This window comes from Psammomys obesus, unplaced genomic scaffold (genome assembly GCF_907164565.1).
Source record: "Psammomys obesus unplaced genomic scaffold, mPsaObe1.curated_primary_1811, whole genome shotgun sequence".
Classification (NCBI taxonomy): Eukaryota; Metazoa; Chordata; class Mammalia; order Rodentia; family Muridae; genus Psammomys; species Psammomys obesus.
In genome coordinates this window covers 3,088,107-3,111,311 of record NW_026590905.1, presented here as the reverse complement: position 1 = coordinate 3,111,311, position 23,205 = coordinate 3,088,107, and the positions used below count along the sequence as shown (strand labels likewise).

Sequence of the window (23,205 nt, the reverse complement as noted above, 5' to 3'; positions counted from 1 at the left end):
GTGAGTCAGCTAACCAGCCTGGGCTGTATACAATATCGGAGACCAGCAGAGACTATGTAACAAGACATTATGTCAAAAATAAATAAACAAACAAACTAAAGATGAGTAAGCAAGATCCCCTTCTGACAAGGAGAGGAGGAAACCTGGGGAGAAACACACTGCCAGGGACAGCATAAGATCATGTTTTAGACGAATCTTAGATGATCCCGCCAAACATTCAAGGTGACTCCACACCCTGGCTGAGGCTGGAGAAGCACCAATGAAGATGACACACTTAAAATCAACCAAAGGGCAACTGAGTTTTTATCACAGTGATGCCTACGATCAGTTGAGCACTGAGATAGGAAGAGATACAGCCTCAGGGGGCAGGAAGTCGGACCATAGCCACAGGCGAGGTCTATCATGCGGCCCTTGTTCTGTCTGGCCAGGCTGACTGTAGACAGAGGAGGAGTCATAGAACAGATCCTCTAAGGGAAGCACAGCCCAGCCGTCAGGCCGTGACCTTTTCAGAATTCCCAGCAGAGCGGAGGACAGGACTCCACCTCCAGGTTATTTCATCAGCCATTACTCAAGATGAGCAAAACTGAGACTGAGGGGCACCCTTCGAGGGGGTCCACGAGAGGTATGGCTAGCAGACTCCCTGAGGAGTATGTGACGTTTGACAGGGAGATTCCAGTTAAAACCGAGAACCAGAAATCAGAAGCTTATATAAAAACACAGAGGCAGCCAAGACCTGATACAGAAAACTTTAATCAACAACTGTGAAAACAATACACTCAGACATTAAATAGCAGAATTCTCCACCACCACCACCACCACCACCACCACCACCAGTCTAGAAATGAAATGATCCACTAATCTCAAATGTTTCTGGTGGCAGATAAAAGGTTTTTAAAAATGTTTTTCACAAACACATTTCTTTTTACCCCGAGGCTAGACTCCCCACAGAGAAAAGACAAGTTTGCACTCAATGGAATTTACTCAGCCAGTCTGTGGCACAGCTCATCACTTCGTAATGGCTTCCCTTGCTCTCCCTCCCCCTGGATTTGATGAGCAGAGGGAGTGATGCTCTTCTATCCACGTAACAGACAAAACAAGTAAAACTTTAACATGAGTTCATTCTACATTATTATATTTTAAAACACGTATCAAAATCACTTCTTTCTTATAAAGCGGGGCTGGGAGTGCACTCCATCAACAGCAGAGCAATGCTTCTGTACGGTGGCCGCTCTGGTGCACCCCTGCCGGCCTCATGCAAACCAATGAGGGGGACTGATCACACAGGCTGCCTGCGTTCCCAAGTCGCCCTGACACGGATACACAAGTCTAAAAAGAAACAATCCCAACTACAACAATCATTCCATTCAAGTATTAAGAGAAGTGTGCATGGAACTGGGGGAGACAGCCACATACAAAGAGGGGCTTCAACACTTGGCATGTCAGTTTGGTCTACAGAGCGAGTTCCAGGGCTGCCGGGGCTACGCAGAGAAACCCTCTCTCATAAAAACAAAAACCAAACCAAACCAAACCAAACCAAAACAGAAGCGAAGAAAGGAACTAGAAGAGAGTGGCCCTGACTTCTCATGCCTCTAACAGATTCTTGTGAGCTGGGAGGCCGTCTAGACACTCGCCGTCAGGCTGCAGTCCCTCTGTTGGTTTTGACGTGTGTCCTTTCTATCCTTTCTTAAACCAATGGTGGGCCTACACACGGAGCCAGGAAATTATTATTACCACAGTGCCCCAAAGTACTGCGCATACGGTTTCCTGTGTGCTGTTCACGTACTTCCCGGCTGCACAACTATACATATTCTGGCCATGAAGAAAATCTGGTGCTATAAGTAGCTGAAAGAATTACTATCCCTAATCCTGTTCCGTACATGTATTAATTCTTGACTTCCTGATTCAAATGACTGAAGAGGACAATACAGACATGGGCACTAGAAGCTAAATTGTGCTCACTTACTCGTAGCCAGAGCTGGGTGGGGAAAACAGAAACAGAGTTCAGTATAAAGAGTTAGGAAAGTTCTGGAGGAATGGCCTGAGGAGTGATCTTTCCCATAAGGAACTGTGAAAAGAGCAGCACTGGGGAGACAGTCATATAGGCGGCTCCTTGTCTGATACCGGAACACCAAGACTGTCCTGTCTTAGTGTTGTCTTGCCTCTGCCAGAACACCTACAGGCAGGAAGCTGGCACAGATCACGCCATCTTCAGGACAGAGCAGCAGGCAAGCAGACCAGTGTGCAAGGCCACAAGCCCAATCTAAGCTGTACACAGCTGCTCAGGAGTTGGGGATTGTCAGTAACTACTCTGAAGGAAAAGTCAGACTCCATCCCAGGATCCCGTGTTCTCCACAGTCATTCAAACAGAAAGACACCAATGACTAAGAGATATGGGTTGTTAGCAATCACCTGAAACAGCTGTGTGTGTTTGTGGGGGACGGGGCAGATAAAGCTTCTTAGAAGTGATCACTGCAGGGCCTGCAAAACAAAGAGAAAATAAACATCTTGGGGCAGGGACCGCAGAGTGCTGGAGGCTGAACTGTGAGCTAGTGACGTCAGCAGCAATGGTCAGCTCAGCTGTGTGTGTGTGGGGGGGGGAAGGGGGACGCGCGGGTGAGAATGGCGAGCTGCTCCGGGGCTGCAGCCGGCCTTCCTATAGCAGGGGGAGGCAGGCTCTGTCTTGGTCTCTCTTCTGCTAGCTTGTTTGCTAGTCTGGCAGACAGTGTCCTTGTTTCTTACTTCTCTGAGCACCAGGGACTGTTTATCAGGATTTTAAATGACCCCTTCAGAAGACCAACAGGGACAAGCTCATTGCTAGGCAGTGATGTCAAAATTCAACTTATAAAGCGCCAGGTCTCCTAATAGGAAACAAAAACTAAAATCATTTGACCCAGTCACACACTAGAACTTTGAAGACCGCCTGGCCTCGGAAACGAGACTCAGCCTATTTGGTTCTGAGCAGTGTCTCTCACTCTCATGTGCTAGAATGGCAACAGCATCGGCCTTTAACAAAACCGTTAACATACAGAAACAGAACAACATATAATTTAACCAACCTGACAGCCAGTACTTCTTTATACACTGAGGTCGCATTCTATTCTGTATCTGTTTCAAAAGTATCCAATATTTATATTAGCGGCTAGAGGACGGGGCCAAATCCTCCTGCAATGAGAGAGCAAAGCTTTGACCACTGAGCCTGGAAAGGGGGGTCAGTGAAAGTCTATCAAGTACTCAGGGTAGATCTGGTTGGCATCAAAAACCACAAAGATCTTTGGGTTCCAGGTGTCGTCCACACAGCTGTCATACAAATTCACATAGCTCCCATCTTTGGAAGGAGGCCGCATGTATTTGGAGTCTCCGTTTATGTAATCCCCAATTAGCACTCGGGCAAGAAACATGGATTTATAGGTTCTGAACAGATGTCGCTGTTGCAAGCTGACGCCGTGAATCTGGAACGTGTTCCCATGCTTGATGTCATCTTTGCAGAAACGACTGGAGTATGCGGCATCTCTAGCAAAATAGGTTCCTTCAACAGAAAGGGCCAAGGTTACTTTGGAGAAAACACAAAACTCAGGCAACAAGGTTCTGACAGACACAAGTCACACCACAGGGATGGATGTGGGGTTTCCTCCTCTGCTGACCTGAGGAAGAGGACGTAATCCCCAACCCCACCTCAATCCTGTGGCTGCAGGATTGGGTGTACCAGGCCTCACCAGTGGCCTCCTGTGCCCTTGACAAAAGCAGGTGCCACACCTGCATTTCCAAAAGAGAGCTCACAAGAAAATCCAGTAGATAAAACACAAAACTATTTCGTGGTGAGAAGTGTGGTAGGTCAGAATTTCACCTGGAGGCCTCCTCCCCAGCTGTAGACCTCACCCATCCTCTGCCGCCCTCACCCAGCATCCAGTCCAGCTCTGTAGAGTACTGCTCTACCCAAGGAGCTCAAAACCCAAGAAACTGCTGGCTCCACCACTGGGGCAATCCAGAAGTCAGTCTAGAACCAGTAGTTACACTCAGGAGTTAAATTCTGAAACAATACGGAGTTACTACTGTAGCTTGGGCCTTCGGTCTCCCTGGAACCTGTGTTAATGGCTTAGTCTTCTTGGAGCTTGGTGCTAAGGGACGAGTGAGGACTTTAAGAGCTGGAGCCCAAAGAGATGGGAGTTGTGGACCACAGACTGTTTTCTTCCTCATACTTTTCTCATGGTCCAGCTGTCAGGAGGGGTGGCTAATTCACCTCATACCACATACTCCTTGCCATGATGGTCTGCCTCAAAACAGGCTCCAAGGTGCCAATGGAGCACAGACTGAAATGTCTGAAACTGTGGGTCAAAGTAAAACTTTCCTCTTTCTGTGCTGCCTTGGGTGTTTTGTTATAGTATGAGGACGCTAACAAGCACATCTCTTCCTGCCTGAGCATCCCAAAACATTGTCGCTTAGTGTCATGAACACTCAAGAAAGCAGCCAACTCTCTGGAGATGATTGACACTGTCAACCAAATACTAATTCTACAAAACTGGGACATGAATTGCAGGGTCTCCTAACCACCTAGAAACACTGTCAGACCTTTCTGACCTCTTCTAGCTAAAGTGAGCAGCCTTCTCAGTACTTATTTTTAAATTAATTCATGGCTTCAAAATCCTAATCATAAGTGGGAGTCAGCTCTCTTGCTGGAAGGCAGGCACAAAGGACAGACTGGGAGAGCAAATGCTCGCCCCTCATACTCCTCACCTTTCTCCCTATCTGCTAGAGTCACACCACAAAGTGGAGAACTAGGACTTGCAGGACACTAGACATAAGATAGAGTCTTGCCCATTTTTCCCTTCAGTGCACTTTGACATTCTTGCTTATCATTACCTATCATTTTCTAACAAGCAAAACCATACGAAACACCAAAACTACTAGTTGCTACAGTAGAGTGTAATTAATGAGCTTCTGTCACTTGACGAATTTGCTGTAGAGCAGCTCAGTGTGTCGGCTCATCCATGGGAACGGCTGCCTCAACACTCCAAGGCTTCTCTAACACACAGCAGCCATCAGGATGACTAGAAACAGGGAGCCATTGGATACAGCAGACACGCAAGCCTTGCTTCCACTGTGGGTGTGGAGCAAGTGTGTCTCTATGGTTCAGAACCTTGGCGGTTTGCTTGGAACCCATAGTCTGGTAAGTTTTAGCTTCATTACTGCCAACTCTGAATCATAAAGCAATAATTTTCTCTAAAGAGAGGGAACTCTCTTCTATGACTGAGCCTGGACCTGAAACTCGGATATTACCTTTTCCAAAGACAGCACCGTGCACACCATTGATTCTCCAGTCAAAGTTGTGAATGCAAATTGCTTCCACAAATTCACTGCTGGTACCATGAAATAGCATTTGTTCATTGATCTGAGGGACACCTCTCTTTTTCTTGAGCTGAGCCTTTTTCCTAAAATCACAAAACATCCATATACAAGAGCACAGAATAATATACCAGTGAGTGTTAGTTATTAATTTAAAATGTTAAAGGCAAAAAGTTCAATAGAAAGGGGGAGACAAAAATGTAAACCATACAATATAAATGAGTAGACAGAGCAATTCTAGCTAAGAAATTATTTCAAATGCTCTTGGGTACTTAAAAATCATTCCATTAAGTATGACAGCTATCAGCTAGGCATGGTACTTAATGTCTGTAATCCCAAGGTGCAAGAGGCAGAGACAGGAGGATTGGGAGTTCAAGGCTATCCTGGGCTTAAAATATATATATATATATATATATATATATATATATATATATATATATATTGTGACTGAAGGCTAAAAATTATATCCAAAGGGGCTGGGCATGAAGCTCAGTGGTACAGTGCTTATCTGGCATGTGGGGAAGCCTGGGTTCCATCCTCAGCATTGTGGAGCAAAGAGGAAAAGAGGAAAGAGGGGAAGGAGAGAGGGAAGGAGGGAATTGATGATGTAAAGCAGCTAAGCATTACGGAGGTCTACAAATGAGGCTATAAAGAAGTAACACAAAGTTCCTAGGTCTTTAGACAAAGAATTCTTTCTTTGATCTAGGGTCACATTTTATTCTTTTTATCCCCAAATTCTGGCTAGGCTGACTCCATTTTGAGCTTTACGGAACATTGAACAACAGTTAGCACCTTTCGTGGCAATCAGAACTTCAGTGCATGGAGGCGGAGGGCAAAAACCAAAAGCCTAACAATCTTTCATTGAAACAGATACTTAGCTATTTACATATAGAGTTAAAAGTAGGACCCTGGTACGGTACAAGTTGTTTTTAATTCCAGCATTAGGGACAGAAGCATGAAGATCTTTGTGGGTTTTGAGGCTAGCCTGGTCTACATAGTTAAAGTATATCTGTGCGCACTGTAAATATGAAAGATAATAAGCCTAAACAGAATGTACAAAAAATCATTGTAGTTCTCAAAGTAATACTGTGTATTAGATACATGCTCATGCCCCAGAAGTAAAAACATAGAGCTATAGACAAGAAAGCATCTCCTTTTGAGAGGAAACAAGAATGGGATGGGATGGAATAAACTTTGCTTCTATCAGAGAGATGTGAGATGAGGACAATGAGTCAAACACTGGAATATCAAATCTGATAATGGACATGTGAGGGATGGCAAGCTGTTTGCATTTGGGGTTATGAAATGCTTCACCATAAAGAATTTTAAACTAGAACAACAACAGTGCACTCTCATACTTCTCTGCTGGCTCACCTGAGCTGTGCCTGAGCCTTTCCTTAAAAACGTGATACATGTAATAGAAAGGCACATTCAGAATATACCAGTAAGTGGCATTTATAATTTTAAGGAGCAGAGTTCACCAGGAAGGCGGGAGCACAGAGAGTTCTATAATTTAACCATGAATGAACAGGACAGCAACTTTTTGGAAAAGCCAGGAGTTGCTTCAATCCATCCCAGTGTGAGGACTTGTGGCCACATCGCCCTGTGACCAGCTGTACTTCCTACAACCTACGTTCATCCCAACGCTGAACTAGAATCCACCTCTTCACGTCTACTGGCTGGCCTGTGACATTATCTAAACACAGAACAGCTCTTCTCTTTTATAAAATAACGACACAAATAAGCTCCAAAAAACTATGAACAATCCCCTCAGCTTTATTCTCTGGGAGATACATTACTCCCCAGCTATCCCTCACACTGTAGCAAAGCTTCCAGGCCCTTCTACACAGCAAAACGCCTTTAGTTAACCAGGATTTGCTGAGTACTCTTAGTTTATAAACATTGCTAGGGACCAGCTCCCCAGCCTCACCGTTACTAAACACTAGCGGAACCAAACCACTGGACTGAGCTAATGGTACCATCGAATGGTCCATATCATGTGTGGTCAAATAAAATTCTCAAGATTTTTCAAATCTCCCAGCTAAATATATTTGAACAACTGACAGATAAACCTAATGCTTTAGACTCATTTCAGTTTAAAGAGTAAAATTTAACAAAGTAAAATCACCCTATTAACAAGTTGCTAAGTTTAATGACAACAGGCAACTAAAAGACATGCATTGAAATGATGTCAGAAATAAAAATGCATATTCCTCAGGATCCACTGAGTAATATGTATCAAAATTTAGTGTGTGGGTATTAATCTAGGGAAACTCCAGGCCGCTGCTCATATCAGAAGGGCATGTAGCAAGCAGCTTTCATTCACACAATGAAAGCACATTTCCCACTAAGTTATTCTACCGAGTTTCCTTTTCTAGGACTGTGTGTATGGACTCTCTCATTGTTTTTGAACAATGCACATATATTTACCTTAACAACTAATGGGAAAGAACGCTTTAAAAAAATAAACTATTTGTTTTGTTCCATTTTCAACTCCCCAGGGTCTTCTAGACTTGTAGTTCACTCAGAAGACAAGCTACAGTTCTGGTTTTGGATATTTCCCCAGTGCAAGCTTGAGATTCAAATCTTTGCAAAAGACTTGTAACCGCCAATTACCCTTTCTTTTTGTTCCATTGCCTGGAACATATTGTTTCCATCCTAAGAAACTTTCTCAGCCACTTTAGAGAGGCCCAGTTACATTATCCAAAGGGCTTTGCCACACACCACAATGATGAACTTACTAAGTTTGGTATTCATTCATCCATATCATGGTTGTTGCTTTGTTAACGCAAACACCTGATTAATACATCCATTTCTAGGGTCAAGTTTTATGAGCTGTAATCACTAGATTCTACTCTAAAAACTAAGAGATTTGGGGATTGAGAGTCAGCTCAGAGGCTTAGAGCACTTACTGTTCTTACGGAGGACTTGGGTCCAAATCCCAGCACCATATCAGATGGCTCATAACCACTTGTAACTCCAAGTCCAGGAGCTTGGACACCCTTTGGCCTCTGAGGGCTTCTCACACCTGTGGTGTGCATAAATCATGAATGCGTGCGCGCACACACACACACACACACACACAGTTTTTAAAAGATGCTCACCTGTCATTACATTCCAGATAAAGGTTAACATGAATCTTGGTTTGGAATGTGCCTCTCAAAGGTATTATATTGTGGATTAAAGAGCCTGGCAATGAGCATCAAACACTATGGCTACTGGAATGGAAGGACCACATATACCAGCCAGAAGCAGACTAGACAGAGTGGTTAAAGGTTTGTACCCTTACTACACTCAGGAAATGTGGGCTCACAGACCATGCTTTTGGTCTTCCAGACACTTGAATCATGAGCTAAACTTGCAAGCAAAGACCTAAGATTACAGTAAATGCTTCCCAATCCTGCCCACTGGATCAGATCACATTCACTTCTGAATCTACACAGAGTACTAGGCACCCAGCTCTCAAAGATGTCTCAATATCCCCATCCTCTGGGGACCAAGGTTCCAGAAAGCCCAGTGTCTGTCCCACACTGTCTCAGGACAGCAGTGTCTCCATGCTCTGGCCTGAGGACATTCACCCGGGTATAGAATCACAATCTTTTTCCAGATGAACATCAGAAATACCATAGAGCTCTTCACAGATAAAAATAGCAGAAATAGGGGCTCTGAGCCAGTAGATCTGGATTGGATGATGGAGCTCTATCTGTTAAGGGAGCCCCAAAGAGGGCTCTGATACACAGCCAGGTCTGGCATTTCTGCTTGTTCAAAACCCACGTCTTTATCCAGACAGGGCTCTTGTGCTTTAACTTCCCGACAACCCTGACTGCTCTAGCCATCTCCCCCTGCTGCCCTTCCACTGTACCTCTAAGTAAGCCTCAAGCAACTTCCCCTGGACTCCTTCAGACACTCCGGTGCTCCACCTTCACCTTTGGCTTAACCCTCAGGACAGGAAATCCTGTGTTTCGAGGCTCCTCTTCCCCACTTCCCACGGTGGTCACTTACATCTCTCCTTTTTCTTTCCCTTTTATATACGTCACAGTGCTTCACTCTGTGTAGGTGACTTCACTTATTTACCATGGAAACTGAAAAGACTGAAGAGCGCTGTAGGCTAGCCAGGCTCTCAACTCTCCTAAACTGTTAAGTCTAACCGTTTCTATCTTCTTTCTCGCACATGGCCACTGAATCTCATCCCATCATGCTTCTTTGATAGAGTTTAATCAGCCAACTGTCCTCCCCCTCTGTCTTCTCACCTACCCTTTTCTATAGGTTTGTTCCAATTATGTTAACCACTACAGTAATACTTCTAATAATAAACCTAACGAAACTCTCTTCCTGCCCACTTTACTAATTTCCTCTCCCCCTTTCAGTGCCAAGCTTCCTAAAGGAGTTGTCAAACCCATCTGCACAGGACAACATCTAGCATTGCTTTCCCTCTCCGTAAGGTTTGCTGCAAGCCACGAGGACATTCCCAGTATTCACCTTCCCTGGCATGTCTTCAGGATGCAACCCTGTAGACGATCCTTCTGGCTCCATCAGCTTCTGTAGCTCCCCATTCTACTGTTTTCCTTGGGTTTTCTGTTGCTCATCCTCTCCAGTGTGGTCTCTCTTCTTAATGTAGTACACATACACACTCTGGACATTTTATCATCTCTTGTTGATAGGACCCTGAATCTTCTAGCCTTCCTCACTAGTCTCAATTGGTTTCCTGATGCAAGCATTGAGTACTAGCTGATACTCCCTCCCACGGTCTCTACAAAGACCAAGTCTTATTTCTACTCATATTCCTTTAATCAAGTAAGACAAAGAAACCAACATCTGGGAGTGGCCCTGGCTGTCTCTCTCCCTCACGCAGTGTACACACAAAAACATGCATCAAAATTTTACATTCTGAATACCTCCGAATGGTTGCCATTGCTCCAACACAGTATCCACCACTTGGGTTAAGAGGCACCCAAAGCTTCTCGGTTTAATTATGGAAACCATTTCCTGAGCTGGTCTCCCTGCCTCAAGCTGTGATTCCTTTAAATCAGGGCCTCTCAACCTTAGCAGAACTGGTTTTGGGGGATGGAGAGATCTTTGTTACGGAGTTTGACATTCCTGACCTCTATCCACCAATAGGCCCTACATTCTACCCCAAGACAATCAAAAAATGTCTCCTCATTATCAAATGTTCCTGGTAGGAAGCATTATTCCTACCAGCTGAAAGCCATTACTTTAAAGCTTTTCCTACAGTATTGCCTGGTGAGTTATCATTCTAAACATACACACACACATACATATACACATATATACATAATACATTCTCTCTCTCTCCAAGCAGACTTCCCATTGTTTCAGAAAAGCAAACAAACAATAAAACATGACCAATTTGGCTTATAAAGTGCTGCATGGAAGGCACCCATTAATTTTATTTTGTAACCTGAATCAATTGCACTAAAAATATAAAGGGAGGTCACAGAGCCAGCCAGCGGCACTATTAGCTCCTGCATATTCTACTTCTTGGCTAGGTTTCTCATGGCACTCACCCTAATAATCTTCTATCGTATTCATCTGTTCCTGTTTTTATATAAATTTGGGGTCATGATGTCTCCAAGTCTCAGTGTGCTCCTGTCCCCACCTCATGTCTAGTAGAATTAGCACCAGCTTTAGGGAGTTCTCCCTAGCACCCCATGCCACTTCACAAGCACCCTTTTACAGGCAAGGGTGCATCAATGTCCTCACTTGTGCTCCCATGATAACCTGTGCTCACCTATACATCTCAGGTTGACAGCGGCCTGGTTCTTTGACCTACAAGAACTATATACCCCATCAAATCCCAAGCATCCAAAATACTGTCTATCATAAAGCTGTGTTTACTATATAAAATACTGTCTGTCATAAGGTTGTGTTTACTATATAGCAGAGTGGACTCACTCGGGGCCTGGCTATCCAGATGGTGAGTCTCAGCTGACATGAGGTTATTTTAGTTCTGCAGAGAGATGTCAGAGTGGCAGGCTGACTTTAACACAAGCCTCTGTATTTGGCACTGTCATGGCAGGTGTCTGTGGGTTGACATTACAGAGGATCACAAAGGGGTGAAAAGAAAAATTTGTAGTAAGTTCTTAGTATAATATGCTGCAGGACTCAGCACTACATTTCTATGCTTTTACTGAGAGCTCTGCTGTATGAAGGAGACTAATATGAACCCCAGTTCAGAGGCTTAATTAAGAATAATAAATAGGGGTCTGGAGAGATGGCTCAGTAGATAAGAGCATCACTGCTTTTCCAGAGGAGCTGGATTCAATTCTCTATACCCGCATGGCAGCTTATAACTAACTCCAGAATCCAATACCCTCACATAGATATTCATGCAGACAAAACACCAATGCAAATTAAAAAATAAAATTAATAAATTATTATTATTTAAAATGGCTGTGTAGAAATGGCTCTGCAGTTAAGGTCGCTTGTTGCTCTTGCAGAGGAGCTAGCTCAGGCCCCAGAACCCATATTGCAGGTCACAAGCACCTATCGCTCTAGTTCCAGGGGACCTGACCCCCTCTTCTGACATCCATGGGCACTAGCACGCATGACATGTATATACATGAAGGTAAAACTCACACACATAAAATAAATAAATCTATTTTTTAAAGAACACGTAAGAGTTTCACCAACTCGTAACAGAAAAACTACTTTCTTCACTGAAAGAATAAAATCACAGGGCAGAAGCTTCAATCTTTGCCCAAACAAATGGAATAAAACCTTCTGAACTCAGTAAACTCGGTGACACAGAAGATAGATAGATAGATAGATAGATAGATAGATAGATAGATAGATAGATAGATAATTTGAAGAAGGTGTTTGGTCAAATACTCAAGACTATAAGAAGCACAAGTTGAAAGCCCTGCTGTTGTTATAAATTCTTGCAAGGATATCTGGAACAAACTGAGGCGCAGCGAGTTGGAACCACAGCAGAATCCCATACATCATTACCACGAAGGTTAGTTTTGATTGTTGACTTTCCACAATGGAGAATCACCTGGGGATGGAGTCTCATTGAGGAACAGTTTAGATTAGGTGGTCTGTGGGCATATCTTTGAGGGATTTTCTTGATTAAGTTTATTGGGATGGCCCACTGTGGATGGCACCACTCTGTAGGCTGGAGAATTTGAAGTGGGTAAGAGCAGAGAAAGCAAGATGAGCACTGGCATGCATTCATTCATATTTAGACTGCGTGAAATGTGATAGCTGCGTCAACAGCCTGACCTTCCTTACTACCTTCACTTCCCTGAAATGATGGACTGTGACCTGGAACTGTGAGCCAAGTAAACTCTTTCTCCCTTAAACTGTTTTGGATATTTTACCACAGCAAGGAAACACAGTCTAATTCTCAAGCACGTGCATATGAAATGAATGACAGGCTGGAAACTGCTTTGAATACTTTACAATAACAAAGCAACTGACTATTTGTGGTTAATCTTAATCTGGTTTTGGCAAATGTTTCTTTGATTGATTGTTTATTTGAAACAGGGTCTCACTATGTAGAAGTGCAAGCTGGCCCCAAACTTGCTCTGTAGCCCTTGAATTCACAATCCTCCCATCTCAGTGTGTGCTCCTCACCTGGCTTGTGTAGCAAACCTTAACAGATGTTGAACAAGATCACAAGAAGGTACTCATTATGGCAGAATTCTACTTATGTGTTGGTTTGAAATTTTTCTGAATAAATCGTTAAAAGCTTATAATAAAAATACCAGAAATCAAATCTCATCTACAAATGTTTATTTAAAATACTTCAGAGAACCACTTATTTTAAGTAATATTTATTGCAAAAGTACAACATAACAGGTTAGTTTGGTTAACAAATTAACTTTTATGTAATGAGCTTTATTTTTAGGTTAAAGGCACACTGGGGAATCTAACAGTCATTTCTAACTTAGATTTTGTAATGAATAAAGGTTTTTAAATCCACAGCATAAACTCTGAGTGAAGCAAGAAATTCAAAGGTAAATTGTCAAGTGTTCTTTCGAACAAAACAAGCAAAAAGCTACAGGAAGAATAGTGTAACTTTGCTCTTTTTTTTTTTTTTAGTCAGTATTTCTAATTCAATTGAAAGGGCTGAGGCAAGCAAAGCCATAGTAAAGCTAAAGAGCTCCATTTCAACCAAGATGCAATTGTGGACCTAGCAAAGAGTAAGCTTCTCCCACTGTAGTGGCTGGAATCTATTTCAGAGAATATCCCTACTACTCTCTGGGAATGGAGGAGAGGAGGGTTGGGAGGCCAGCAGAGGCTGGATAGATGGTGGCTCATGACTGCCTGTAACTCCAGGACCAGGAGACAGATGGCCCTCTGACCTCCCAGGCACAATGCAGGTATGGTGCACAGACATACATGGAGGCAGAACAGGCATACACATAAAACAAAAGAAATGTAAAATAAAATTAAGGCGTGGCAGGAGAAGAATATCTTGTCTGTGGCTAATCTCTGCGCATGGCCATCCCCACAGCTTGGAAGAATGAGACATGGAGAAGGGAGGGATGAGAAACCGGCCTACCTGCAAAAGAACTCCCATAAGTCTAAGTTTTGAATCCTTTGAATCCTTTTAATTCGGTTGCGATCCATTGTTTTCCCAAAAAGACTGGCAACTTCATTATATTCGTGCGTTTGGTTCTGCAGGGAAACCAGCTGGGAGAAGAAGTTCACACAGTTTAGCAGGGGCTTTCCCACCGACTGGCCCAGGGTGGTCTGTCCGAAGGTCTGCCCGTTCTTACCTGGTAGGGAACGTCAGTATTCACGTTCTCCCAGTGTGTTGGCATGGGGATGGCCTCGTTTTCACAGATGTAACTTCAAACAGCAAAAGACAGAGCAGAGTGTCAGAAGTGAGTTAGAATTAATGTCAGTGATTTAGCCTTTTCTCCACAGCTGAGTTTTCTGTTTGTAAGGTATTATGACAAATGCAATTAAGTTTAACCCTTGGCATCACTTAGAGTTATTTACTGAATGTCTACTTACCCTAATTTTCACATTCTCAATTATAAACTTTGATGGAAATATACAAGTCTACATAGCTTCAACACTTCAAAAATAGCTAATTAACTTTTGTTAACATTTCTATAAAATGTGAATATATTACCCAAAGAAAAGGAATTTCTAAGAAAAATTGGGTTGATTTTTAAAAAAACTCAAAGTGTTTATTTATGTTCCTACTGAATAAAACTGAGAACTCCACTAGCCACTGCTCTCCTCTAAGATGACCCTGACTTCCCTTCTCTGTCCTCTGAGATCATGCCTGACCCTCCCTTCTCCGCCTACTTTTTCCTTAGACAGTGTACCCTACCAGCTCAGTGTAGTTCAGGTTTGCTGTTGTTGTTTTGGTTTTTGGAGACAGGGTTTCTCTGTGTAGCCCTGGCTGTCCTGGGCTCACTTTTTAAACCAGGCTGGCCTCAAACTCAGAGATCCGCCTGGCTCTGCCTCCCTGAGTGCTGGGATTACAGCAGTGCACCATCATGCCTGCTCCCCAAATCTTTAAAAGCCATGTATACAGTCAAACCACAGGACACAGACACAGAGATGATGGCGACAGAGATTCAACAGCACAATGCTAAAACACACATATTAACCTTCCTTGGAAACTAAATGTTAGTGGAAAAAATTAACAAACTTCAAACCTGTCTTTAGCTCACTTTTGTCAAACTTAATAAAATTTTGGGGGAAAAAAACACAATACAATATGGAATTTTTGAGATTTTTATTTGTATGTGTGTGTATATCTGTGTACAAAGGTGTTACACATGTGTGGGTGGCTGCGGGAGGCAGAAGAGGGTACCCAATCTCCTGGAGCCACATGTGTGGGTGCTGGAAACCACTCAGGAGTACTTTAAATCTACCAAGAGGAACAGAGCGGGAGCCTTCTCCCTGCTCCAGCCAGTGCTCTGCTCAGGTTTTAGCCTTCTCTCCATCACCGAAGTCACTGATTTTTGTTTGTTTGTTTGTTTGTTTTTTGAGACAGAGTTTCCCTCTGTAGCCCTGGCTATCCTAGAACTCAATCTGTGGACCAGCTGGCCTTGAACGAACAGAAATCTGCCTGCCTCTTCCTCCCAGGTGCTGGGATTAAAAGCATGTGCCATCATGGCCCATCCAGATGTTCTTTCAGAGTTTACTCAGGTTCCGAAAGCCAAGTTTTATCCAACACAAATGGCAACACAAAACATACAATTTTGTTCATTTAACCAAATTCTTATCAAGATCCTTATCAGTATGTACACAGTTTCCTCATTCCCAGGGCCAAGGGCAAGTCCAGCACAGGGCAGATACTAGAATAGCACTTACTGATTAAATGCCTTCTCTGTTGGACACACACACACACTTCCACCCATATGTGCCTGGCCAGAGGGAGCAAAACAGAAATTGTGCATCCCATGCCCAGGGAATGGGGAGCTGACATGCTCCCATAATGGAGCATCTTCCTTAGACCTCCTTTAGGGCTTAATGTATCATCTAGAGATTGCCCAGTGGGGCTCTGCATTAGTGCAGGAACAGACAAAGTTCCCGAGGATCTGGGGCCCAACAACAGGAGGGCTTGGAGACAGAACCACCATTTATTTAGCTGCATGCTTCTGGTGATACTTATCTTGCTTCAACTTCTGCTACTCCCACCTAGAATGCTGCAAAGAACAAATCTACCCACTTGTTATTTCATGTGCCTGGTAATGACGTCTCTGAAGTGGGATTCCAGAATCAAAAGATGCATGTATTGACAACTATGGTGGACAGATGCCCAAATGGAGTCTTGGAACCCTGTACTTATTAACCTTCTCACCAGAAATGTGGAGGGCACCTATCTTCCAGCAACCTCTCCAGAAAGCCATAGTAGCCCACTTTTGAATTTCAGTCAGTTTGCTAACAAAGGAGTCTGGCATAAATTCATATTTTTCTTTACAATAAAAACATTCAAATTTTCTTAAGGGAGTTTGAGAAGAAGTTCAAAATACTATAGGAATTATCAGTTAATTTCAGCACTGAGTTGTTTTGTGAAAGCTCTCCATTTCCCCCCTCACTTTGCCCAATGCATCTTTCAGTTATGGAGGAAGGCTTAAATGGCTTGCATGTGCCCACAGATTTAATAGGGTGCACACTGGCCAGGCCTGTGATGAGTGCCCATTGCCATCCTTCATCAGCACCTTTCTGCATCAGCACCTCCTGACCGTCACTCCCTCCCTTTTCGTTACCACCTCAAATGCTCCGTTCACTCTCCCCGCCCCTTGTCATTGCTGTATAGTTTGTGTAGTCTGGGACAGAAGAGATGTGTGAGCCAGCATGTACTTCTCGCCCCATAAAGGGATACCTGCTACTACAACACACAGTGTGGGACACTTCCCATTAGTGTGTCTCATCCCCCAGATTACACGCTCTTAGAGGACAAGGGATCTGTGTACTCTGTTCCTGGCACTGAGGAACCACACATGCTGTAGCAGGTAGGAACATACTGTGTCCCACAGCAGCAGGACAACCTCTGTATCTTTGAAACTGTGATGTTAGAATGTAAGTCAAATATCCTGAGAAAGGAAGCAAAGTCTGTCTTTACTTCCTAGTCTCTTCAATTCCTTTCTTTGCTGTGCTTTTTCAAGAGCCCCAGGAAGGAGCAAAGCGCACACTCCTTACACTAGCACAATCTTTCTGAGCTGCACCTTAAGTTCTCTGAGCAGAAAATAACTCAGTATGTGCTTGAGAAATCACTCCAGAAAATAGGAGATACAGTCTTAAAATTTTTCAGTTGTTTTTCATTCCCATGCACAACAAATATTTATTGCCTCTGGCTCTTAACAATTCTTTTTTTGTTGTTGTTGTTGTTTTCAGTCTAGATATGGCAATTGGCATATGGCAATATGGCAAAAAGAAAATATGTAACCCAGATCCAGAGAAGGAGATGCTGCACTGCTGCCCACGGTGGACAAGCTGCCCCAGGCCTTTGGTCACTGTGGACTAGCCTTGGATCTGAATTGCCCAATGAAGATCTCCATCAGTGCAGGGCAGACAAAGTAGGCAGGTCTCTAGATTTATGGTCAAATACCTGATAAGTTCTGTGAGAGTATGTCCAGTTCAAGTTCAAACTTAAGCTCAAAAGGCTATTTTAAGCAAAAACCACATGGCATCTTGTAATTATCATGCATACTGGTCTAAGAACTGAAAAAAATATATAAATGCAAATGACAAAAGAAGAGATGAAAGGAAACAATGACAGAAGATGATTATATGGTCAGCAAATGGGAGGTGTAATATTGCAAAGATCACTATTTAGTCCATGATATGAATGTTAGTCGACTTGGCTTTCGGCCAGAGAGTAAGAAAGAGCAGAGAGAGAAAAGACCCACCCCTCATGCCACCCCTTTACAATACCTGAAGGCACTGATGGAGAAAGGGGCCCTTTTTATTAGGCGCTGTTTTCCAGTGACGAGATTCATCTGTTTCATTTCTGAACAAAAAGACAGACATATCAGATTAGCCACGGAAACATAGAGGGCTCTGGAGTGTTGTGCAGCTTAGCAGTCAGAATACCTGAAGGTTCTGTGGCTTTGGAAGAAGCTGACAACTGGGTATGGGATCTTTCACCACCCACCTATTTATTTATCATGTTGCAAAGGTGCCCCTGCAGAGGGCCCTGCTGGAGGGCTTGACCTAAGGCCCACACCAAGATGCTCGCCTCACATCTGGCTCCACAGGCAGAGCATATTGTGTGCATCACACCTTGGTTAAACGGATGCTGAAATACAAGAATTCTAGAGGCAGCAAAGTTAAGAATATATATATATAAATCATATGGCATCGTCCACTGGCTTTGTTACACAGAAAACTGTGCTCTGGTTACCCTAAGAATTTGGAAATTAAGAAGAGGAACATTTCCATATAAGAATTGCATAACTCACAGAATTATGCAATGTGACCTTTGCAATGTGTTTTTTTTCCCTCCTCTTTAAACTGTCCACCTAAACCAAAGAAAAACTAAAAGAAAACCTGGACATAGATCCTAGTAACAGAAGACCACCCTCCAGTCTTCTGGCCACACCTTGGCTGTGGCAGTGTTACCAGGTCCAGTTTATCACTTCCCAGCCAAGCAGTAACTCTTAACCTAAGACTAGCCAGGTTACAAATTTAACACCACTGCATTTGTCAAACGCTGGTATCTAGTATGCTCTGCCACTCATGTATTCTCCTAGATGCAGGTCACCAGGGTACTGTCAGCATCTAGGGAGAAGTAAGAACATCTCAGCAAAAATGCTGTGTAGTCATCTTTACAGCTATCTCCATTTCAGTTTACTTTTCCATGACTTTCACACAGAGGACCTGGACCTTGGCAGGACAGCTGGGGCTAAAAATCCTCAAAGCAGCATATAGAAAATGCTAGTAGCTACATCTTAAAACTCCACCATTTCTTTATTTATTGCCACACGCCACTGCCATACTTTAGTAAGGATCTTGGATTTTTATTTTATTTTATTTTATTTATTTATTTTAAGTACAGGGTCTCATGTAGGCAAGGATGGCCTAGAACTCATTATGTAGCTGAGACTGGCCTTGAATTTGTAATCTTCCTGCCTCCACATCCTGAGTGCTGGGATTAAAGGCATGCATCAGCAAGCCTGATTGCTGGGGTTTTAGACAGACTAGGCAAGCACTGGACCAACTGAACTACATCGTGAGTGTCTACAAAAACATTCTGGATAAGCTGTATTTCCTGTAGGTATAATTAGTGAATATTCTTAGATACAGGTGGCCTGCTGAATTACCTACCACACACTTTAGCAAACAGCACCCCCTTTCTGAAGCCTGAAGTCTGTATACATCACACTGTGTCTGTTCTGGCTCCAAAACTGTGCTTGTACACAGCACTAGTACAGAATACCAGTAACATCTGGTGAACACCTACTGCCTAGACTAGACCAGAAACATCAACATCAGCTTTCCTTATGGGCAGCCTGTTTGCCTAATGATATTTTTTTAAAGTCGGGTTTAGTTGAAAGTAAAAATAGAATGGTTTTCAATCTTTTAAACTTAATGTATTCATCTATTCTTTGATTTATTCTTGATCATCAGCAACTGCAAGGAAAGCACGTTTTTGATAGGAAGGTGTTTCTTAGCTGTGCGTTTACACTGTCCTTTGCCAAACCCTTTCGCACTTCTGGGAAAGCATTTCAGGCCTTTCGCTCCCTCCTCAGCATGGTTAGAACGACACAACTCAGTGACTGGAAAAGAGGAGCTGGAAGACCAAAGTGCACAGCGACTACATGCACGGTTAGTGAGAAGCTGCCCCATTTAAATCTCCTTCACATCCAAGCCATCAGCAGTGGGCGAAGGCAGCCTCAGACTTAAGAATCGAATCCAATAGCGTTTTCATGAGACACTTGATAACATGACCGCACGTGGTGGGTGGAATCCAAAGCGGCATGTGTCCAAACTGAAGTTGATTTGTATATCAGCTGGGTTCACCTATGAATGAACCAGTGAGATGAGGAAACACCTGAAGCAGTGGCCATTGAAGAATCAGCCATTTGACCCAGGTAGCAATAGGAAGGTCACATGGCTTTACTTTGTCATGAAAGAATCACCAGCTATGTGTCCTTCTCATTTAATATCAGTTTGATCTTAAGATAGAAAGGTTCCCAATTCAAAGCAATGTTCAGGCTGCTGGGGTGCTGAGTAAAATAAGAGCTATAAGCAAGACACAACATTTCAGGTCTGCAATCCAGCTACTCTGGAGGCTGAAGCAGGATGATTGTGAGTTCAAGACCAGCCGGTAGTACAGGGAGACCTCATCTCAAAAAACAAAACACAAAAACAAGAGCTTTACATGACTCAAAGCACATGGCCAACACCACATAGGTTAACACACATGAACACAGAAACATGCTTTTATAAACGGCAGTGCTCCTCAAGGGTCTGACAGTGCAGTTTTACTGAGCTACTTCTACATAGAACCGGAGGATTTACTTCATGCTTCAAGACATCTGGCCTAATCCTGGGCTTCACAGCTGCCGACTGCACTGCGCCGATAGTCTAGGAATATTCTAGAAACACACGACTAGGAGGGAAAACATACCTGCAAAGTCTATCTTGTAGCTGAATTTGGAAGTGGTAAAGGAAATGGAGCCACAAGGGTTTGTTTTGAAGCTTTTTTCGATATCTTCACTGCTAACTGAACATTGAATGTTGGTATCCGGCTTTAAGACAAACCAGAAAGTTGCATTTACCAGCTGTTCACAGGAATGGGTTGGCCGCAGAAGTGGAGCTGAGGTCACAGTGACAGAGAATGAGGGATGCCTACTGCCTCCTGTTCTACCTCCCCCACACACAGGGAGGAGCACAACCAAGCCTGCACATGGAAACTTATTCACGACATTCAGGGGGAAACGGCTCCTGTTATGATGGTCTCTGTCACAGCCTTTTCACAAATTATCTAACGTTTACACTAAGTGGCCCAAAGTACAGTTACCAGCCTGGTAACCGTAAAATGGGAGGGGGAAAAAAGCTCCAAACTATTAGCTCTTGCGTGGGGGTTCAAACATCTGCTAAACCCCTCTATGAGTGGGGTCAAGCAAGAGACAGCGGATGGGGCAGTGCGGTCTACCTCAGGGCTGTTTTGAGGACACAGGGCACATATAGCACCTAACACGCTAACCAGACAGGCGCTTAACATGGACCTGCCCTTCCCTCCCTGTTGCCACCAGATCAAGTTTGGATCGCTTGTATGTGGCAGAGGCCATCACCCAGGCATGCTTCCTGTCTAAGCTCACCGCTGTTTCTGAGAGGTTAGGGTCAGGGGAGGAAACAGACTTCTGGCTACTCTGGTTCCCAGTTGGGCTGGTTTTCCAGTTCTCCATGAGCATGACTCTATACAGCAGTGAGCCCTTGCCTGTGGAGCTCAGGGCAGGGTACCTGAAACATGTGCCACTTGCCACATTCCGCCAGGTAGAACCAGCCCCACTGTGTGTCTGACGTGTCCATGTCATCCACATCACTCTCCATCTTCTTGGGAAAGAATTCCTCTGTCTTGTGGAACATCTGGAAAGCCATCGAGAGGTGGAGGAGGAAATACCCATTAATGACCAGTGTGCTTCCTATGGAAAACTCTACTTCATTACCGAGAACCAGATTCCAATGTCTTCCCCACAGTGACACGTGACAGCGATCTGCATCCTGCCCCTGAAGAGAAGCAGCTTAGCAAACACACCAGGCTGATGATCTTCCTCTGGTAGGATATGTCAGTGCCCCAGGGAGGAGCTTGCTATTTGCCTGTGAACTTGTCAGAAGCCCCTGTGTCTCAACTGTGTAAGACCGGATACATCAGCCAGGCAAGCCTGTAATCCCAGTACCGGGAGGCAGAGGTAAGTAGATCTCTGTGAGTTCAAGGCTAGCTTGATTTACAAAGTGAATCAGGATAGCCAAGGCTACACAGAGAAACCTGTCTCGAAAAACAAAACAAACAAACAAACAAACAAAAAAGGCCAGATGCATGTTTTTCTACTTAGTCATCTCATTTAATGGCATGAAGAGACATTTCTAAAATTTAACATGTGGCTTAACAAGGGCTATAAAAGAATAATATAATAGAGTTTTAGTGAAAATGTTTGTACTTGCTTTCATAGCACATGGATAGAGGCATGAGTGTGTACATGCACACATGCACACAGGAAAAAAGCCTGAGCAGCTATTCTAACCTGTCATAGTGTCTTCTAAGCACCCCGATGTTGAGAGTGTAACCACAGCAGTGACAACACTCTCTAACCCTTCTATGGCCCTTGCTGTGTGTCAAGGGCTCGACTAAGAACTGTAGAGATAACGTACGTAGGCTTAACAACAACCTTGATGAGACAGGTACTCCCAGTATCAACTAGGAAACTGAGGCAGAGGTCACACAATAGAAAGCTAAGCTCAGGCAAACTGGCTACAGGGTCTGTACATGTATGCATGTTATAGTGCTTTATGCTTCATGATCAAGGGGATTTAGAATGTTGATGCAAGCATTAACTGATGTGTACTTAATCTTTGAAAAAATTTACATTCTTGGGTAGAAATTGTGATGAAGTCATCAGAAAAGGAACCCAGTGGCTGATCAAAACGATTTAACTTTGTTTGGAATTTGACTTCCTATCATCACTCTTTAACAGTTTTTAGATTATTGATTTAATTTTGCATAACTAGTCTAGTCTATGGTCATACCACTTTAACGTGCCTGCTCTCCGAAGAGAGAGGTCAAGCCTTGAGCAAGGTCAAGCCTTGTTAGTACTTGGATGGGCAACATCTCAGTCTAGACTCTAACAGAAAGGGAATATAGAAAAAAATAAAACAAAGCATTTTCTGGGATAAATGGCACATGCTTTTAATCTCAGCACTCAGGAGGCAGAAGCAGGTGGATCAAGGCCAGCCTGGTCTACATAGAGAGTTCCAGGACAGCCAGAGCTAAATAGAAGGGCCTGCCTCAAATAAATAAATAAATAAGTAAATAAATATTATGTTTGACAGGCAGACAAGTTTGCAAAACTAGCAAAAAAAAGTCTTTTTCCTTGCAAAGGAATCAGAGTACTCAATGCTAAAGGCTTGTCTGCTCATGGTATTTTCATCCCTGGCACTCTCTTACTTCCCTTTTCCAGAGAACTAATGCTATCACTTTATAACACATCCCTCTGTGTGTGTGTGTGTGTGTGTGTGTGTGTGTGTGTGTGTGTGTGTGTGGTGTATGTACATCTTGTATGCAATACATCTATGCTGGTGATATGCCATAAATACAATCCCTTATACCTTTAGTTGTTTTTAAGAAAGAATTTGTATTGCCTGATAAGCTGAAAAATATTTCTGTTTTTATATAAAATGTAGAAGCTGTGTAACTCAGGATAGGTT

The 23,205-nt window shown here is 43.4% G+C and overlaps 1 protein-coding gene across 6 annotated transcripts in view; it reads right to left on the bottom strand.

Annotated features, from left to right (window-relative positions):
* Positions 1 to 732: 732 nt before the first annotated feature.
* The window catches only part of Parp11 (poly(ADP-ribose) polymerase family member 11), a 38,936-nt gene continuing 16,463 nt past the window's right edge, over positions 733 to 23,205 (bottom strand). For 4 of the 6 annotated variants that reach the window (XM_055609316.1, XM_055609314.1, XM_055609315.1 and 1 more), the window contains 7 exons: positions 21,244 to 21,369; positions 20,408 to 20,528; positions 17,710 to 17,785; positions 14,085 to 14,157; positions 13,868 to 13,998; positions 5,275 to 5,426; positions 733 to 3,526 (listed from right to left, as the gene is read on the bottom strand). In XM_055609316.1, coding sequence (XP_055465291.1) covers positions 3,210 to 3,526; positions 5,275 to 5,426; positions 13,868 to 13,998; positions 14,085 to 14,157; positions 17,710 to 17,785; positions 20,408 to 20,528; positions 21,244 to 21,369 — 996 coding nt within the window. In that variant the 3' untranslated portion in view covers positions 733 to 3,209. Of the gene's footprint in view, positions 3,527 to 5,274; positions 5,427 to 13,867; positions 13,999 to 14,084; positions 14,158 to 17,709; positions 17,786 to 20,407; positions 20,529 to 21,243; positions 21,370 to 23,205 lie in introns of those variants that run through there. The other 2 variants (XR_008720403.1, XM_055609317.1) reach the window with 2 other exon arrangements.